This window comes from Myripristis murdjan, chromosome 5 (assembly GCF_902150065.1).
Source record: "Myripristis murdjan chromosome 5, fMyrMur1.1, whole genome shotgun sequence".
Taxonomy (NCBI): Eukaryota; Metazoa; Chordata; class Actinopteri; order Holocentriformes; family Holocentridae; genus Myripristis; species Myripristis murdjan.
The window spans coordinates 14,003,725-14,023,844 of record NC_043984.1 but is presented as its reverse complement, the minus strand read 5'-3'; the positions used below and the strand labels follow the sequence as shown (position 1 = coordinate 14,023,844).

Sequence of the window (20,120 nt, the reverse complement as noted above, 5' to 3'; positions counted from 1 at the left end):
CCTCTTAAAATAACACTATAAATTGCTAAGTCACTGGGTGAGTACACACAGGGCCATAATATGCATCTTAGTACACATTTGTTGTTCAACATCCCAAAGAACTAAAAAAAGAAAAAGAAAAAGAAAAAACACAATACTTCAATAACATTCGTAACAGAGCATATCGGTGGTAGACCCACTCGATAATACTTTATTGTTATGGAGTTTGTATCTCCTATGGTGTGCATCATAATATTCTACAAGTGATTTTACTGTAGTCTTCCCTCTGCAGATGTTATAATGGGATTACTATCGCTCTTGGCTGCTGCTGCGCGCGCACAGAGGCGCAGTGTCTGTGGCTTGCCTGCTGTCAGATAGACAGGCAGGTCAGAGAGTGTGACAGGCAGCCATCCGCACCCTCTTTGTGCTTGTCATCAGCAGCAGAGACAGGAAGCGTCTGTCGCCGCTCGCCTTCTCACGTCCCGCCCGTACACAAGCGAGGATGTTTTATTTGAGCAGCTGCCAATGCTGTACACGCAATTTAGACAAAGTGGCAATACTGGCTGTTATTTCAATTAGTTGTCCACAGATTAACTCTCAGCTTTGAAACAAATTTTGAAAGTCACTGGGGAAAAAAAGATATAGGCATTTTGCATACTTGGAGGTGAAAAGATGACTTCTGGAGGCGTGGGGCTTACCGATGGCCTGGGTCAAGACATAAACCAGGAGGAATTGGACTTTTCCCGACTTGTTTTTGTATAATACACCTGGAGAAGATTCCCTGCGGCTGTGATAAAGGTGTGTATGTAATAATTTTCCTACAGTTAGACAGCGTAACATGATGTCAGCCTTTTAAGGGGATTTCCTGGCAGCCTCTGTACTTTTTTTAAAAATCTCTTGCAAGTATTTTGTCATCAATATTTACAATCGACGGGCTTTGTTTTAAGTTATTTTAGCCATAATAGGGGGATACCCATCAGTGAGTGTGTACTTAGCTGTCAGGTACTGATGTTTTGCAGTAATCCCCTCCTTTCCTCCTTTCGGTGTCGTTAAGTGGGGGGAAAATCAAATAGGGGCTCTATTTTTAGGAAGTCTATATTTAGAAACACAGTGAACAGCCTTGTCCTGGTTTTATGCATTTAAGTGTTTTTGTGTTATCTCAGGAAAATTATACACAGTGATTTGGTTGGACAGCACTGTTTTTTTCCAAGTATGCATCCTTTTGTGTTCCACCAATGAATTCAGTTGTTTGATTTGTTTACCAGATGAGCCAAGTGCTCTCCTTCAGGATGGCACCCATCCTCAGTTGCTGGTGGTCGACCACTCTGCTCCTTACATCTCCAGCTCCAATGTCCCATCCTCCTGCCACCCTCCCTCCTCTCATAGCCCTGTGATAGACAACCTGTCTGGTGTTGGGACAGGGTTTGACTCCCTGGGACTGATCTCGAGACCTGGGACCATCCCTGCTCCCAGCCCCAGGATCGAGATCACTCCCTCGGGTGACTCTCTCAACTCCCAGCGCCTAGAGCCAAGCCCCAGCTGCAAAGCCTTGGGACCCTACAGGGAGACGACTCCATGCGTGAGCCCTGCCAGCAGTAACTCCTCCACTGGCTGGGCGGGAGATTCGTGCTCTCCCTTGGCTTCACCATGTGTTTCGCCCTGTGGAGCTGGATGTGGCATGGGCTTGTCTGCGCTGGACCTCGGTGCAGGCCCCCAGGGTGTCCACTCTTCTTCTGCCCACTCCTCTCCGGGCGCGTCCCCTCACACCAGCATCACAGACGAGTTCCTTCTGCCACAGCATCAACGCACCACATCCCCGCTTCCCACCAGCGCTCCGCTCACTCTCTCCCCAGGGAAAGCGCTCTTATGACCAGTACTGCGGCCCCAACATGGGGGCCACCCCCATCAAGCAGCGTTCACGGAGCCCCAGCCCCATCCCGTCGCCCCATGAGCAGCAGGGTTCCTATTACCTTCACCAATTCCAAGCCCAAGCCGAGCCCCAGCACCTGGCTCAGGCCTGCTCGCCCGGCTTGGAGGAGATGCTGAGCAGCCTCAACTCCGGTCCATCCAGGGCAATGCCCTCTCTGAAGCTGGTGCGAGGTGTGTACGCGCAGGAGGGTGTGTATGGAGAGGGATATAACTGGGGCACTGAGCAGGACAGGACAGCGACGGCTGGAGCCAAGGTCAAGTCTGAGACCCTCTATATGCTCCAAAATGTGTGGACTCCTGCTCTTCCTGCCCACCATGGAGTGCTCAGGTTTGTTGTTAGTCCTTTTTTGTCACAGATTTTTTAATAAGCGTATACTGGCCTGTGTTTCCATAAAGCAGTACCATAAAAAAAAAAAAAAAAAAAAAAAAAAAAACTCCTGAAAAAGTTACACAATCAAAACAACAATGATAAGGAATAGTACATAACTCAAGTCAAGACAAAATCATAACTTTTATTCTTAAGATCCTCTATATTCTGGAGATATTGACAAATTTTGAATGGAACTCTTGAACTGGCATTTCTTCTTTCCTCTTTGTGTGTTTCATTTTTTTCCTCTTGCTCTGTCTCCCATTTAGCAGCAGTCTCTCCATGGCCCCGCTTCCCTCTCTAGAGTGGACCTTGCCCAGTCAGTCCAGTCAGTATGATCTTTTAATCCAAGAGCAGCCCAGATCTCACCACAGAGCCCACTATGAGACCGAGGGCAGCCGGGGAGCTGTCAAGACACCGCTTGGAGGGCATCCTGAGGTCCAGGTTTGTTTTCTGCATGGGGGTCTGTCTGTGTGTGTGTGTGTGTGTGTGTGTGTGGGATGGAAACAATGAAAATAGGAACAAGTAAAAACGAAAGAGAGTGAAACAGTGAGTTCACTCTCACTACACATCACTCTCACTACCAGTTTCCTGAGAGAGAGACAGGCAGATACAGATGAAGTGCAGAGAATAGAGGACAGATTGTAAATGTGGGATGGTTATTTCCTGGATATGTGTCACACTGCCACACTGTGCGTCTGTGAAGCCCGCAGCAATGCAAATGAATAAACCGGCCTCATGTTAGAATCACCTCCTCCCATTACCATTCACAAAGACAAATGACTACACTGTTTCAGTCTGCTCACCAAATAGACTGAGACTGATAATTACAAAGCAGTCAAATTAAACACAGCATGCAAATGTTGGTGTGTATGTCTGCTTTTATCAAATAAACGTTTCAGGTCAGTATAATTCATATTCTGTTCATGATACTATTGCTGTTCCTGGTACTATTGCATAAATAGACTATGCAAAACAGTGTGCCTGCCATGCAAGGTAGTGACCTATGAAATCATTCCTGCAAATAATACAGGGAAGGGATTTATTGTGCAGTGTAAATGAGCTCCATACAATTAGATTAGATTTATTTAATAATACATTTCATCAGTCAAGCAAATCAATGTGAGGCACCCATTCAAAGTGTGTTTCCCTCGCTAGCTTCTGGGATACCAAGGCACAGCTCCACTGAGCCTGCAGGTCTTCATCGGGACGGCTGATGAGAGGCCTCTGAAGCCCCATGCTTTCTACCAGGTCCACCGCATCACCGGTAAGACCGTCACCACACCCAGCATGGAGAGGATGATCAATGGGACTAAAGTGCTTGAAATCCCCCTGGAGCCAAAGAACCACATGAGAGCCGTGTAAGTAGACCAAGGAGACTGTGGAGCTGGGATACATCCACACCCTGCTCTTTAAAAATGACATACATAGTCATAAATGCTAGGGCTGGCCGACATGAACTAAATCAAATATCACAACATCTTTGACCAAATACCTCAATCTAGATATTGTGGCGATACTGTCGGGATGACAGTCCAGCTACAACAGTCCATCAAGTTCATATCAAGTTCAGAACACAGATCATGTAAAGGCAGGAAAGGACAACACTAATGCTGCGTCATGATATTACGATATCCAAAATCCCAAACCATATCTGGTACTCTAATTATAAAATCATTACAATGCTAACACATGCACATGTTCTAAAAACATGACTGTCTCTGTCCCCATATGAATGTTTTTTTTTTTTCTTAGTTTATCTCCCTGATCTATTCAACAAAGTAAAACAATCCAACCACCTCATTGGTTAAAGTGGTCATCTGTGTTTTTCCGGCCTGCTGAGAGCTCGTTGCAGCTCACGCAGATTTGTGTGGCTGAATTGGGGTTTTAGAACTTGAGCAAGACGAACTGGTTGACCTCAGATGTCAAACTGTTTTGACAGACAGCGGTCAAATTGTGTATTAACAAGAGTAACTGTCTTTGCCATCTGAATTTCTTGTCAAAGTGCTCTAAGTGTGTACCGTGAAAACTATTGTGCGGTGCGTAGTTTGCAAGCTTAGCTCCGTGTCCATCCACCCACTCAGATAAAGAATTAATTCTGCCGTCCTGTTCCTGTCTAATGTGCTGCAGAGTGTGAATTTCCTGGGCTGTTTTTCCCCCCATGATGATTATCTCACCTGTTATTACTGTTGTTTTTTTCTTAGGCTGCAAAGCTTGAATATCTTGAGTGAGCACATGCAACACTTGCAGCACTACTCCACTGAACAAAATTAAGATGTATTGCAGTCCATCTTATGTTCATTTGGTCTAGAAACATAATTTTCGAAAGTGACAATGATGCGGGGGGATATGATGCACTGTAAACATGATAAATGTGTTTTTTTACTGTGAACATAACATGATATGAACTTGAACTCCTAGACTACCAAGATGTTGATGAGACGTGATCGTGGTCTTAGGCTCATTGGTATTGGTTAAAAAAAAAAAGAAAAAAGGAGAAAAAAAAGAAAGAAATAAAGAACGATTATGGTTTTCAATATTCTTTCATTGTAGTAAAGCCTATTATGAAGGGTTTGTGAGTAAATTAGGCATTTTATCAGTGTTCCAGTCGCATCTTTAGAGTTCAAGGTTTATTTAGACATTATTGGCTTACGGTTAGGTTTCATATGGGAGAGTTATCAGCATGCGTATTCTTGTGATCTCTGTATCACAAGAATGACAATCCTATCTGAAGTCTCTGTATCTCAGTGGATAATGGTATTGCATATGTTTCTACCTCAGACCTCAATCATGACATTAATCTTTTAACAACCTCAACATCCCTTGCAACGCCGCCAAAACAAAAACAAACCAAATAAACACGGAATCAGACTAAACCTAAACCCAGTGTGGTTGATGTACTCACCTTGGTACTTGCTCATTTTATTTTGGCAACATCTTTGTTGCTAAGCGGTCAAAGCTGTGGTGTCTTTGCACCCCATCTCCCAGAGATACAATAACTTAGAAATCAAACAGTGAGCTCAGTGCTTTGATGCCTTTTTCCATCAGATTTTCTGTTAATATGTTTGTGTAGGGTGCTGCTCTTCACGGATCTATCTGCTGTTCATGCAACTACCGGTGCTTTTGCTGTTTATTACAACAAACTGCTGCTGCTGCTGACAGAACAGAAAACATATAATTTTCCTGTGTGCCAGAGAATGTTGCAGGGAAAGACCAAAGGTGTTAAGAGCAGTAAATATTTATTATAAAGGGAAAAAAACACATATATTAATTGGCTATTCTTGAATCACTATTGCCACTATATCAATCAACAATACAGAGTAGCAACATGACATTTTCTTTGTATGAAAATGATTATAATGATATGGTTATTTTGTTGGCTGAGAAAGGTAGTGTTAGAAATTGGTGACGAGCTCAAAAGAGCACTTCAGCGTATGAATCAGAGCGCCGGAACGTGTGTTTTATTGTCACTAGCTCCTGCATTTCACAGGATTGACTGCGCAGGGATCCTAAAGCTGAGGAATGCCGCATTGAGCTGAGGAACGGCGAGACGGACATCGGAAGAAAAAACACTCGCGTGCGTTAGTGTTCCGGGTCCACATCCCCCAACCTGAGGGCAGTTTGTCTCTCTTCAGGTGGCCTCTCATCCCATTGAATGCTGTAAGGATTGTTTTCTTACCACTTCCTATCACTGAACCGGTGCTTTCACAGCGTCACAGAGGTTGCAGTTGGTCATTGGCCTGTATTCATTTCTATTATTTAAAGAGAGATTTGCTCTTGCCATTACGATTTCAGTGATGTATGAGACATTAAGAATATTCATGTTCTCATGTGAATGTTCTTCAGTCTGATAGAGCAAAGCTAATGACTCCCATAGACTTCAAGTCTTTATGCTAAGCTAACACAAAAAAAAGTCATGTTCTCAGTCTTTACAGCTATGGCTGTGTATGGTTTCTGACTGATTCTGTCTACACTGAGTTTTGCCTAAGTTTTAAGGACATAGCTTTCTATCACAGGAAGCTGCCTGAAACATCTCTCAGTCTCATGAAAAACTACCAAACTAATAATGGCAATAATAATATTCCAGCTTTGATTTTTATTTTTCAAATAATTTGCAACATCCCTCCCTGCGCTAGCCATGTGTCTTGCTTTTCTGTGGTCTGTCAGTGAAAAAATGCCACGTAATGTTTCTCCCTGTTTCCCCAGCCCAGCGCTCGGCCCAGGAGCTCCCTGCAGTTGAGAGGCAGGACCTTGAACGCTGCTCGGTTCTCGGCGGTCAACAAATGGTCCTGACTGGACAAAATTTCACACTCGACTCCAAGGTGATCTTCTCCGAGAAGACACGAGGTGAGGAAGACAAGGAGGAAGCATTGTTTTTGTCAGTGTTTTGTATAGTAATCGTGCCAGACTATGCAAAGTCTAACTCTAACTCTGTGTAGTAGTTTTTAAGGGGGTCTCAAAAAAGTACTCACAAGGCATGTTGGTTATTTATTATTTTGCTTACACAGTATATGCTGTATGTCTCAATTATCACCTATAGTCTACTATTACTAAGATCTGATAGTTGTTATATGTGGATTACTGTGTGGTTTTTTTTCTTATGACACCCACTTAGTTTTGTAGTTGGTAATAGTCCCGCCGCTGAGTTTATCCACAAACTCACACAGGCCTATTTTTTGCATTTTCAGTTTATTTGAATACTGCAGGGGCAACATCAGCTTCATGTTCAACACGTAGAGATGATGACTTTTTGTATAATTCGATATGGAAATTTCTCACCTTGTTGCTGCCTTTTCTGCGCCCACATAAATGTTAGGTTACACTGTTTAGTAGCAGGATGGATACAGTTGACTGTGTCAAACCTCTCTCTAGATTGACGTGAACAGGATGTGGTTAGACTGACTGATAGAGACTCAGAGCCAAAGAAGCAGCGGCTTTCTTTTTTCAAAGCGTGGGTAGTAAACAGCAGGTGAAAAATAAGGTGGGAATGAAACATAGAAGCAGACATGAAGGAGAGTTTTCCACTGTGTGTAAAGTTCACAAATGAGTGCTGTAAATCAGTGACAGCACTGGCATGTGTTTTCTTATAAATTTCTTTGTTTTTGTTAATGTGTGTAACTCAGCTGGTTTTACCCTGAGTGCCTATTCATTGAACCTCCTCTGCTTTCAGATGGACAGCAGATCTGGGAGGTGGAGGCCACTGTAGACAGAGACAAAACCCAACCCGTGAGTTCGCCTCTTAGATCTCTACTGACACAGACATGGCAACTCTGAACTTATAATGTGCTTTAACGCTGTCTTAAAAAACATATTTAAGATTTAATACAAGTGTTCAACATAATTCAAATTTAAGCATATGCTATTTACATGTGATGATATTTAATATTAATGTTTGTGTCATACTAAGTGTATTTGTGGGACCCAATTATGAATTTGCATCCTCAAAACAGAAAGAACTCACAAAAGCTATGACCAGCATCTGATAATAAGTTTGATCTACGCCAATATGCTGATCCACTGGATTGGCAAAATCTATTTCTCATGCTGATTTTGATATAAAAGACATCAACGTGAGATTTGAAACATCTTATACCCCTTTGTGCTGTCGCATATTTCAAGGTGGCAGCTTGTTTGTGGCTCGATTTTTTAAATTTATTTATTTTGTAAATTACAATCCCCCTCTAGAACATGCTATTCGCTGAGGTCCCTCCATATCGCGACCTGAACATTTGCTGCCCAGCCAAAGTCAACTTCTACGTGATCAACGGGAAGAAAAAACGCAGCCAGCCGCAGCACTTCATCTACACTCCCCTGATAGGTAGGCATTTCATGCTTTGACTGTACGCCAGCTCATTTCTGTCCTGGGCGGAGGAAGGGGGGGGGGGGGTTAAAGGTTAGTTAGGTAGGCACACTTGTAACTGCAAAGCTCACAGTTTCGGTCTCTGGAGGTGCGGGGAAAATGGGGGCCAGTAATGTGAAGGAATCATGCTCTCTCCTCTGTCAACACCACTGTACTTCATACTGAGCCCCCCGCTGAGCAAACCATTTCAACTGCATGTTGAGCTAAGGAAGAATAGTGTACAACTTGATACCTGCTGATGGGGGTGTTAAACAACACTAAAGTGGTTGTGGTGTTGCAAAACAGGGGAAAGTGAGCTTATTCACATGTTCCTTCTGATGTTCCTTTCATCACATACAACCTATCCCTTGTGTAAGTTAGCTGTTAAGAGCAGCTAATGGCGATGTACCTTGCATGTTTGGGACCATTTTGGTGGCATATCTCTCTTATTCTCATGGTTAACTGTCCAAATGTAGACAAAATATTTCTACATCAGCTCCAATAGTATATAATATGAGAAAGAAGTTCACATATGTAGAACAAAGAGGCGGAGATAAAAATTTCCCCATCCACATTAATGACGGCGGACAATGATGGCGTAATAATCTGCACCATAATTTGCATTTTGCGACTCTCGTTTCTTTACAACCGGAAAGCCTCTCATTCTGCTAGCGCTGTCGCCGTTGCTCGATCTCCACCTACACACAACCCACGGCTGAAATGCTGGCACACAGGGTAGTTTTGGGAAATGAAGGAAATCTCTAACCAAGGTCGAGGAACATGTGTGCGCCAACAAAATTAAACTGCCCCATTAGAAAATACCCTCAGCAACGCATGATCTAATGGTGCAAGAGTATTCAACGGTAGAAATTTCCCTGAAATGTCCAATTCCTGTGACATAATGTTTTTTTCTTTTATACCTTTCTACGCTGCTCACTATCGTAATAAGAAAACCTACATTAATCTCTTCCATTTTCCAAAGTCAGATTATTCCTGTCTTTCAATTCCAGCCATAAAAGCAGAACCACCGGATGACTACAAGGTAGATATGCATGGCTGCTTAGACGCTCAGCCTCCCGACTTCTCAATGAAGTCATTCTACCATCACCTGGAGCGGGACAGCGACCCTCATGTCTTAAGTGTTTCTCCAACACTGCACTACCTGGGCAGCACAGACCCCAGAGCACGTGGCATAACACCGCCGTCACTAGAGGACCAAGCTGTCTACTACCAGCCCAGAGCTAGCAGTCTGATCAACTGCCCAGCGCTTTACCACAATCTAGACCAACATCATGGAAATTCAGGAGCTTCCCTCCTCACTGGCTCCATGATCTCCAACCTGAGCAGCACCTCCACCTCAAGTGCTGACTCATTTGAGGCCGGTTTGGTACCGAGGCAGCAGGGTTTCATGCAGGCTGCGTTGCCCTTGGGAAAATCACCGCCTTCAAGGTACATCCAAGGTCAGGCTCTAGCAAAGCCAGCATGCAGGGCAGAGCTAGGCATCCAGCCTCTAGGCCACACAGGCTCAGCTGTCAGCAGCCAAGCCAATCTGGTTCATGAGAGGGTCACGATCAAGCAAGAGAACCTGCATCGCGCCTATCTAGAGGATGGTAAGTGCATACTACACATGACCTGCAAGTTGTTGTTTTTCTTTTTTCTTTTTCAGGCGATTGTTACGGCCACATGACAAAAGAAAAGTACTGGAGAACAAAATCAAAATTCTTACACTGAAGTCAAACATCTGAGATTAAAGTCAGAAATAACTCTGGCATTCTGAGAAATAATTGAGAGTCAAGTCAAGATTTGCTTACTTAATCTGTTATTTTTTCTTAGAATTCTGGTTAAAGTATAGGAATTATGACTTTTTCCCTGAATTTTGATTTATTCTCAGAATTCTGAGATTAAAATCAGTCTTCTGGCTTTCTTTTCAAATTTCTTAAATTCAAGTCTGAATTTCTTAGAATTGTGAGATTAGAGTCAGAGCTCTTTTTTTTATTATTATTATTTTCATGTGGCCCTAGTGTTCTTCTGTAACATTGTCCCATATTGGATAGATTAATGTTTTTCTGTGAATGTATCTGTATTCACAAATTAATTGGCAGTACATTTATGCAGGAACTTCTCTCAGCATGCTTTGTCTCTCACAATCAGCCAGCCACTCAGGGCATTTTCACACCTGCCTTGTTTAGTCCAATTGACTCGAACTCGGTTGCATTTAGCTCCTTCATTTGAGCAGGTGTGAACCCAGCAATAGCACTCGGTTGCAGAGCAGAATAACTGGACCAAGACCCTGCTGACGAAGTGGTCTCTCTCAGCACAGTTACAAATGAGCGGTTCATGTACAGTGGGAGTGTGAACTGACCCTGACCAATGAACAGGCTCACAGCTCTCGCATGACTTTTGCTGATACATTATGGTTTCTTTTTAATTTTTTTATTGATGAAATCAAACCGAACCAAAAGAACAATGCAGCAAAGTGTGAATTATTCCACTGTTCCATACCACAGCAAATGGACTATAGGTGTGAAAAGGCCCTCAGAGAGTCTCCTCTGCTCTTGTTTCTAATGGATCTTTCAGCTTTGTGGGTCAATGTTTTAAATAGCCAACACGATATTGAACCGTTGAGCTGAGACCCTGCACTACACATAGCAAGGTCAGAGAGTATACTGTATTGATTGTTTCACCAAAAAAGGGGAATATGTTCTTTTAACACTGACAACTTCTAGACATACACCTTTGAACTGAAACAGAGAAAGCATGAGTGTTTGTGGTCCAGTCTGCAACTGCACACACAATACCGCAAGTGTATATCTGCAGATCTTGCCGTACAGTTTTCTGGGTCCTCTATCCACCTCTCTCTGTCTTTCACTCTCACTGTGCCTCTCTCACAAAACCTTATTTGCAAAAGGTTGATGAAGGTGCTCACAGTTATTTGAAATGCATTTGAACAACTGACTTTTCATTGCTGCCATATTTTAGGATAAGAAAAAAGAATGAACATAGGAAAGCAGGTACAGCTGTAAGAAAGAGCAGCACACCCTGACTCTGCTATGGAAGAGAGTTTCAGCATACGTCTCCCGATAGAAAGAGGAACTGCATAAGCAAGAACATGCAGAAAGCACCTGTGGCAGAGAACAGCCTTATCCTGTGCTGTGATCCCAGCTACACTCAGGAGTTTTACCAAAAAAGAGTAGTAATTGGGTGTAACAGGTTCAATTTAGCATCAAAGGCAAATGAAACTAAATACACTATTGTACTGTGCACCCTTTTATTGTTTTCTCTATTTGTGATGTTATGTTATGAAACAATTTTATTGTTACTGTCTTTAAACAATGTGTAACCGCTGTTTTTGCCGCATCTGCCTCATAAAGGAGATCCTTGATCTCACTGGTACTAATATGCAGAAATCAGTACTAATTAAAAGAGAGACATCTTGTGGAGGTTTGATGTTAGTGCAGCCTCCCATGCATGTCAGTACAACGATGCAGAAAAATGCAGAGGAACAACTTATCGGATTGACATTTATTTCAGTTTGGCTCCTTGTTCAAGTTTATTAAAGCGCAGTATCACCACGGGCGCCATAGTGAGCAAGAACCCCCCCCCCCCCCCCCCCCCCCCCCCCCCCCCACCGACCCCACAACAGGGTAAAATATGGAAGAAATCTTGAGAAGAACTCCCTCATGGCCAGGCAGGTGGTCAATAGGTGCGGACCCAGGGAGTAAATTACAAACAATACAGCATTATGCAAAAGAAGACACACCAGCAGACAATAGGACAACAGAGCAGCAGGGGACCTTGGCCGAGGCAGACGGCAGCCACAGCAGCACAGGACACGATCAGCCACAGAGCCGTCACAACAAGCCAGGACAAGAGGGGGTGATGACGATGATGACAGGGAGGGATGAAGAGGACGGGGCGATTGGTGGGGTGTGGGACACTTGGGAGTAAGAAAGCCACACACCATAGGCATTCATACTCAAGCAAATGAGATACATCTGCTTGAGTATGAATGCATGGGGGTATGAATGTATTAGTGGGGTCAGCAAGTACACCTGTGTTAGGCCATCAGTGAAGGAAGGTCAGGACAGGGGTAATGTAGTCCAAGTTCCTTACTCTAGCCAGGATTCTGGCAGCAGCCTTCTGGGCCCCTGAAGACATTTGGTATTAGAAGCAGGCAGACCAGACAACATTACAGTAACTGAGGTGAGACGAGACAAAAGGATTAAGAATAGTTTTAGCATCAGCCATACTTAGCATGGGCCTAACTTTAGCAATATTGCAGATGTGATAAAATACAGTGTTTTTGATATGAGTGTCTAGTGAGAGACTAGAGTCAAAAATCACACCAAGGTTTGTAGCTATAGAGTTTTGAGAGATGATACAGTTGTCAAAATTTAGGGTAAGATCACTAAAAAGATGGTTATGCGAAGGGGGACAAGTGAGCAGCATTTCAGTCTTGGCAGCATTAAGCAGTAAGAAATCAGAAGACATCCAAGCTTTAATAGCACACAGACAAATGGGCTATATTTTTATATAGCACAAATGTGCTATATAGGAGATTGGCCCGTAATTACATACGGTTTCGGGGTCAAAGTTAGGTTTTTTAAGGTGAGGCCTGATCACAACCATTGTAAAACCAGTTTTAAGTGACAAATTTAGACGATTAAACATTGTTATGCTGAGAACCAAAAAGAGCTCTATTTAAAGTTTAGCAGGTAGACAGCCAAGCAGGCAAGAGGCTGGTTTAGCAAGGTCCAACAATTTGGAGAGAGACAGCATCAAATTGAGTTAGAGGGTACATGTCTTGATCAAACTCTGGAGCAGCAATGGAAAATGCATGAGTGAGCAGATTTGATAGGCTATTTTGAAGATCACCACACACGGAGTCTATTTTTGTGGGAAAAAATTCAACAAAATCATTTGCTGTAAAAGAGCTAAACTGAGGCAAGTGGTTTTGGATTAGTTTAGCTACGGCATCAAAAAAAAGAACTTGGTGTTATGTTTGTTAATGATTGTCAAGTAGTAAGAACATTTGGCTGAGGAGAGGCTATCATGCCAGGCAAGGTGGAAGACCTCTAGTTTAGTGGCCCACCAGTTTCATTAGAGTCTGCTATGCACCTGCTTCAGCACACGGGTATCATTAAACCATGAAGTTGAATGTTTTTTTTTATAATTAGTGCTACCATATTGACTCCATTATGGAGGGTAGAATATATTAAAAACAGAATTTATTAATTTATTGAATGTTTGAAAGACCCTTGCTGATCAGTATAAAGGTTGGAGGCAGTAGGAAGCAGGTCAGCCATGATAAGCTCTAAAGTGTTGCCATTGAAATGGGTGGGTTTGTGGACATAATGGTTAAAGCCAAAAGTGTTGTGGTAGCTGTAAAAGCCTCATTAAGAGAATCAGAATTGTTATCAATGTGGATATTAAGTCCCCCAGTATCAGGATTTTATCACCTCTAGTTATAAGAGCAGCGATAGAGACCTCAGAGAGCCTTATGGGAAAGCAGTTTAATATTGATAAAAACTAACTTCAGTTGTTGGCCATACAGCAACTGACAGCAAGCCCTCCGAGGGCTATTCCTTTGCAGGTTCTCTAGGCCCACCCACTGACTCAAACATTTGCCTAAATAGCCTGATAGCATAGCGGCAAGCCCAGTAGGGTGCAGGCCATCTGCTTTCAGCATGCCAGGCTGACGCAAGAAAGAGGGCCAGTAATATATATAAAAAGAATCCCTCATCTGCACAAAGCTGCACTAGCCAGCGATTAATCTGCTGTCCCTTCATCATTACCCCTAACTAGTAGAGGACCAGAGAAGGTGCCGACATGTAAAACTATGTTATTACAGTGTCATAGTGTGGTTGGACTGTGCTTTACTAGGGTGTCTATTCAGCACACCAAGATTAGCCTCTACGTCAGGACATTTCACACTCAGGGGGACAGGTGATGGTCGCTGGCATTGCAAACCTGATCCTTCGGGTAACTGAGTCCCCAGTGACTAGCATGCAGGGCTTGCAGCAGAGAGGCAGAGGCCCCAGGCCAGCCAAAGGGACTATCAAGAGCCACAGAGAGCAGTTCACAACTCTTACAAATCTAGGTTCAAACTCTCACGAATGCAATTAGGCTTAAGGTTAGGGCCGGGTCTAGTGCCACATTCCTGAACCAAGTGCACATATGCGAGAGTGTGTGAGAGTTTCACGTATCTGGGGTCATCATCTAGACACGACTAAAGACAACTTCTGTTCAAGAGAGAAGCAAAGAGTACAGGACATAGTGACAAGCAATGAACATTGATTATGGTAAACGCTTGCAGGCCAGCAGCCAACAGCAGAAAGCTGGTGTTGATAGGTAATGTTAACAAAGTGGAGATGCAAAAGGGTGAGAGTAATGTTACTGAGAGCAACAGGAAAGCCACAGAAGACCACAGCTTGCAGAATGTAATTAGTTACAACAGACAGCAGAGCAGCATCAGCAGTAGCAGGGTCTAATGAAAGTGTTTGGTCTAATAAACATGAAACTCACAGATTGAAAAAAATGCAAGATGGATTCCATGAAAATGTCACATGAAACAAGCATCTTAGCTTGATTTATTATTGCAATACACTTGCGCCTGTGTATTAGATGTGTGCAAAGAGTCAAATGAACAATGAAGTTGCTCATCCCTCTTACTAATCTTTTCCAGTGAATGACATCATACGCAGGGATCTAAAGGGCCAGAGCTCAGAGTGAACCCGGAGCAGCCTTGTCGTCTATCAGATGCAGAGTTTGATGGCAGGCGAATCAGTGAGCAAACCTATGGACAACAAGGGCCATGAATACAACGCTGATCATCTTGGTGAATCTGAATAGCAAACTCAGCCTGTACAGACTTCTTATAGGATTTGTAAATGAGAGAGCTTGCAGAGACTTAGGGAAAAAAATTAAAACAGAAGCACAAATGGCCTATGTTGATATTATTTCAAGATTATATCATGTCTCTGTGGAACATGTAAGCGTGGTGATACACTAGGCAATTTTTAGCAGCAGCATAGATGGGTATTTTCACCAAAAATACATACAAAATGTTCCTCCCAAAAAAATCATGTCTTGTAGCAATAATGCTGTTCACGTCTTTGTGCACTGTTCCCAATCAGTGTTGCCAAAAAACATTGCCCTGTGTATCACAGTCCTTTACAAAAATAGTACAGCATAATGAATGCCGTGCCTTATATAGCTATTGTGCTACTTTTAAAACTGTATTCCACTTCTTTGTTTATATAATTGTATGACTATGGGACTGTAAGTGTGAGAACATGTTTTATATTAAACAAATTATCTTCATATATATCTGTCTTTGTGTGGCTTGCCATTTTTCTATTCATTACACCACACCCACCTTATTTAGGCTGAAATAAATTTCATGACATAAATTCATATTGTCGGGTACATTTCAGTAAGATGTAGCAACATGATGTGAGGATGTTTAGACCCTTGAACAGCGCTTGGGGAGTGATGGAATACAGAAACAGAAATTACATTATGAGGATACAAAAAATGCAACTGTATTCCAATACACAAAAAAGATGTAATCTCCATTTAGTAAAAATGGAGATTATTTTATGATTACTTTTTAAAATATATATATATTTTCTATTATATTTTATTATATTAATATTTCAATAAAAAAAATCTACTACTGGTAACTTTCGACAACTAAACGTTAAAAGGCGATCACTATAGTCAAGTGTAAGCTATGTTTTCTAAGTTTACATTTTTGTCATCTTACAAAATGCACTTAAGTAAAAGTCATTGATCATACCTTTGTCTTGTTCATATTTGGCATTGAGCTGATCCAAAAGAAACTGTAAGTAATGAGATTACATTACTTTAATGTTGTGATACTAAGTTACTGAGGACATTTGTGTGTGTGTGTGTGTGTGTGTGTGTGTGAGAGAGAGAGAGAGAGAGAGAGAGAGAGAGAGAGAGAGAGAGAGAGAGAGAGAGAGAGAGAGAGAATTTATCATTTTTGTTTACATATCAGTGGTTTGCGTATTTTACCCTCAATTGTCGCTTCAAGGTTTGTCCTACAGATCCCATGACACAGTAACCACTCATGAACACTGGGGGTCGCTGTTTTCAAGCCAATCTCGGGCGTCGGAAGCGGATGGATCTCTGACCTCATTTCCGACAGAGATGTTTCCCATTGTGAGCTGAAATAGCTTTTCTTCCCTTGATTATTTTTCATATTCGTACGGTTTATTTGTCGCAGTTTTGATGTACACATTCGTGCCACTCGGAAGAAGGTGAAGCAGTCTCGTCCCCGGTAAGCTTTGTCCCCACTCTCGCGCTAGAGATGTAGCATGAACACACAGCAACATTGTATCCATGTACAGCTTTTGAACATGTAGCCTCAGTACGTCACTTTGAGATAGATGCGTGGCAGCGTTGTAACGTTATGTCCCCCGGCTGGATGTGGTCTCCAATGACAACAGACGTCCATAATGTGCAGAAATGTTTCCACCAACATGTAGCCTACAATCTGCTCATGAGATATACAGATGAATAGACACGCATGAGGAAGACACGTGTGGTTTTCGACTATCATCAGCGTCTACTACTCACTTTCTCGCCTGTTATTTTGGGAAGCCCACCTCAAGCTCTCTGAGTTGGTCTGTGCTGATCTGGGTCTGTTTTGCATGGGCAGGTCGTAGAGAGAAACCAAGCAGAGCAGCATCATGTCTGAGGAGCTGGATCTGTCCCCTCCTGAGGTCCCCGAGCCCACCTTTCTGGAGAGCCTGCTGCGCTACGGCCTCTTCCTGGGAGCCATCTTCCAGCTCATCTGCATCCTGGCTGTCATCATACCCACGTCCAAGGGACATGAGCAGGTACACACCCAACAAAAACACACCTTGGTATTGATTTCTTTGTTTTTTGATTGGAGCATCCTTTTTGAAACGTGTAGTTTGGGATCCTTTTTGTGTGTTTTTTGGGAGTTTTCTCCCCCTTATTTGAAACACAACAGAGAGACAGTAGACTGGGAGAGAGAAAGGGGCCATCTGAAAAGACAGTATGATAAAGATGGCTTGTCGTGTGTGTGTTTCTTTTTTTCTTTCTTTTTTTTTTATAATTGAAAGCCCAAAATCGGTGTCAGGCCTCAATTATTTATATTAGCTCAATGCTGAAATGTCTAGGATTTGCACTAGGATGTGCATTTGAAGAAAAATAAACTGTGCATGATACAACATGGCAGTTATCATTTTTATTTTCAGTTATTATCATTTAGTGTGGGCAACCAGTCTTTTCATATGTTTCTATTTTTGTTTAGCAAAATGTAATGAATTCAGACTTGAGCACAGTGTTTCTTTCCTTTGTTTTTTCTTTTCTTTTTTTTTTCTCTAGAGATAAGGGATGACATACAGCGTCATACAAGGTCAAAGGTCAGATTCAAACCCAGAATGTCGCAGTTAGATGTTGTTATTTTTATATTGTCTGGGTGCTTGCACATCTCCCCATTCCAAAACTTACTACTTTTACCAGATCTTACTTGGATTCACTTCTGTGCTCAAAATGATGAATGTTCATAGTACAGCAGCTGGGCAGTGTGACAGCATGTCCTTGTATAACTGGACATTATTAATTGGTAAAATGGGTTTAAAACTATATGAAATGAATAAATGTATTCATCCATGCGGTTCCTGACAGTCCAGACCTGTGTAGCAACATTGTATAGTCACTGTCCTGATTTGAACAGACTACTTTTTTTTTTTGCAGTAACACTCCAACTTGTAGTGGAATATGTCTGGCTGGAAAACAGATCACAGTTCCTCTCATTACACTGACAGCATGCAGCCAAGTTCACTTGCTAGGCCGCCTGCTGTCTTTACTCCATATGGATTACTGCTGTCTTATATCTGACCTCGCCCACTGAAATTAATTAATATACATGTTTCAGGGATCTAATTGGCTAGGCTACCATGAATTTATAGCTATGTTTATACTCCACTGATAGATGGTAATGAATGTAAGGTTGTTTTTTTTTTCCATCAGCAGCAGATGGGATAACGTGCAGTTGCCTGCATATTGGCGACCATATGCTGCAGCTGGTTCACAAAATCAGACTGGAATATCAGAGTCATTTGTAGTTTGCGATAACTGCTGATATGACCAATGTTTACCTTTTCATTACCCTATCTGTTCACCTCTGTTCAGTCTGTTCCAAAATGCTACAAATGCATTTTTGGAAAAAGGAAAAAAATATATATTTCACCATGACATATTTCTTAAGTATAGAGAATTCAGTTTGGTACATCATTGTCATTTCTTCATTAATAGGTGAAGATACCCACTGTCCTTCAAAAAGTGAAATTATTTGTTTTAATTTTTGTACAGTTTGTCATTTTGTAGGAGTACTGTCACTTTTCTGAAATGGGTAAATCATTTTGGAACAAAACTTCCAGTGTCCAAGAACACAGGGCCACCAAGGGTTATTATTCTCTCTGTCTCGGTACTTAAATGTCAGGAGAGTTTATTTATAGGCAAAAGCAATTAAATCCACTGTCCAATTATTCTATTTTCAGACATTGTCATCAGATGCACTGATTACTCTCCACAATATGTCGCCATTTCATCTGTGAGATCGGTCCACTGTGGTTATTCCCTGCAAGAACAATAGAAATGATTGCACTCACAGAAATTACACTGACAAAAGCAAAGTACTGCAGCATGTTTGAATCACTTTTGCTGGTTTAGTGGCTCTGGAAGTGTGAACTTGGACTGCTCTAAAAACTTGGGGATTAGAAGTGTGCCATTTAATACTCTAGGTTGTTCCTTAATGCAAGGAGATGTGACGTAAACCTTGTTTCTATACATGTCTGTTAATCTGTGCTGTGAATTTAATTTATAAGGCAAGGTTTAAAGCCCATTGGGGTTTTATGTTATGGTGGATGTGTGCAAACATTGTTGTAGGACAGGATTTACGTATGGAAAATAATACCTTAGCAAGGTCCATTTGTTCCGGTGTCGTAACAATATCAACATAAACCAATTACAGCGTCAGGATACAGTCATCTAATGCTTGGCTGTCGTGACTTTCAGCCCATGTTTTAAAGGTTCATACAATCAATTTCTATTTATTTATGGAGGGGATTTAATACTTCTTTTGTTTGCTCTACAGGAGGAGACTGAGTCAAGTGATGGAAGGGCTGCCGAACAGATGAAGAAATCTAAAGGACCTGCAACTCAGATACGACAGAAACTAAAGAAAGAGAGCAAAAAGAAACGCTAGTTGTGTGTGTGTGTGTGTGTGTGTGGGTGGGTGGGTGCGTGGGTGGTTGTTTAGGCCTGTCTGCATTTATGTGTGTGTGTGTGTGTGTGTGTGTGTGTGTGTGTGTGTGCGCGCGCGCGCGCGCGCGCGTTTATGTATATGTGCGTTTATCCATCAGTGAACCAGCATTAGCAATTACAGTTACAACTATGTTAACAACACTACATATATACTGTATATAATTCATTATTGCTGTAATACAGATGTGGCCATTAAAAACGATGTGCATTTAATTTGAGACACAGCATAAGGACCTTGAACTGTGTATCCTGCTCACACTCTTGAACACAACAGTGTGTTAAGAAGAGCAAAATGCCATGAATTGTTGTGACTTTTGTGCAGCCGCCTGTTTTTGAGCTGTATTTGCTTTGGACCATTTAAACTGTGTGTAAGTCTTCTTTGTGATCATCATTGTACTTTACAATAGCTTAACACCGCCAAATAAATATGTGGGCATTCCTATATGTTGCTTAGGTGGATTCTTCAGTTTCACAGTGACGTAAACGTGAGTCAGAGTGAGAAAATGTTGCGGGCCTGTGCATGTCCCATTGGCACCGACCAAATGCAGCATGGTTTGTTTAGAGGGAATATGAATGTAAAACTATAACTTATACCCTTTGTGGCACCAGCCTGATCTGTTTCACACTAGGTTTGCTCATGTCGTGAATTAAGCAGTGCGTAAAATGTGCGCATTCATTGAT

At 42.1% G+C, this 20,120-nt stretch overlaps 1 protein-coding gene and 1 pseudogene across 1 annotated transcript; both read left to right on the top strand.

The window, feature by feature from the left end:
• The first annotated feature begins 462 nt into the window (after window positions 1-462).
• On the top strand, window positions 463-15,390 carry LOC115358984 (nuclear factor of activated T-cells, cytoplasmic 2-like; annotated as a pseudogene).
• Window positions 15,391-16,250: 860 nt separating this feature from the next.
• On the top strand, window positions 16,251-19,883 carry manbal (mannosidase beta like). Its single transcript, XM_030051169.1, has 3 exons — window positions 16,251-16,419; window positions 16,801-16,981; window positions 19,270-19,883. Exons 2-3 carry the CDS (start codon window positions 16,832-16,834, stop codon window positions 19,378-19,380), a joined length of 261 nt encoding a protein of 86 aa, XP_029907029.1. The 5' UTR covers window positions 16,251-16,419; window positions 16,801-16,831; the 3' UTR covers window positions 19,381-19,883.
• Window positions 19,884-20,120: the final 237 nt, after the last annotated feature.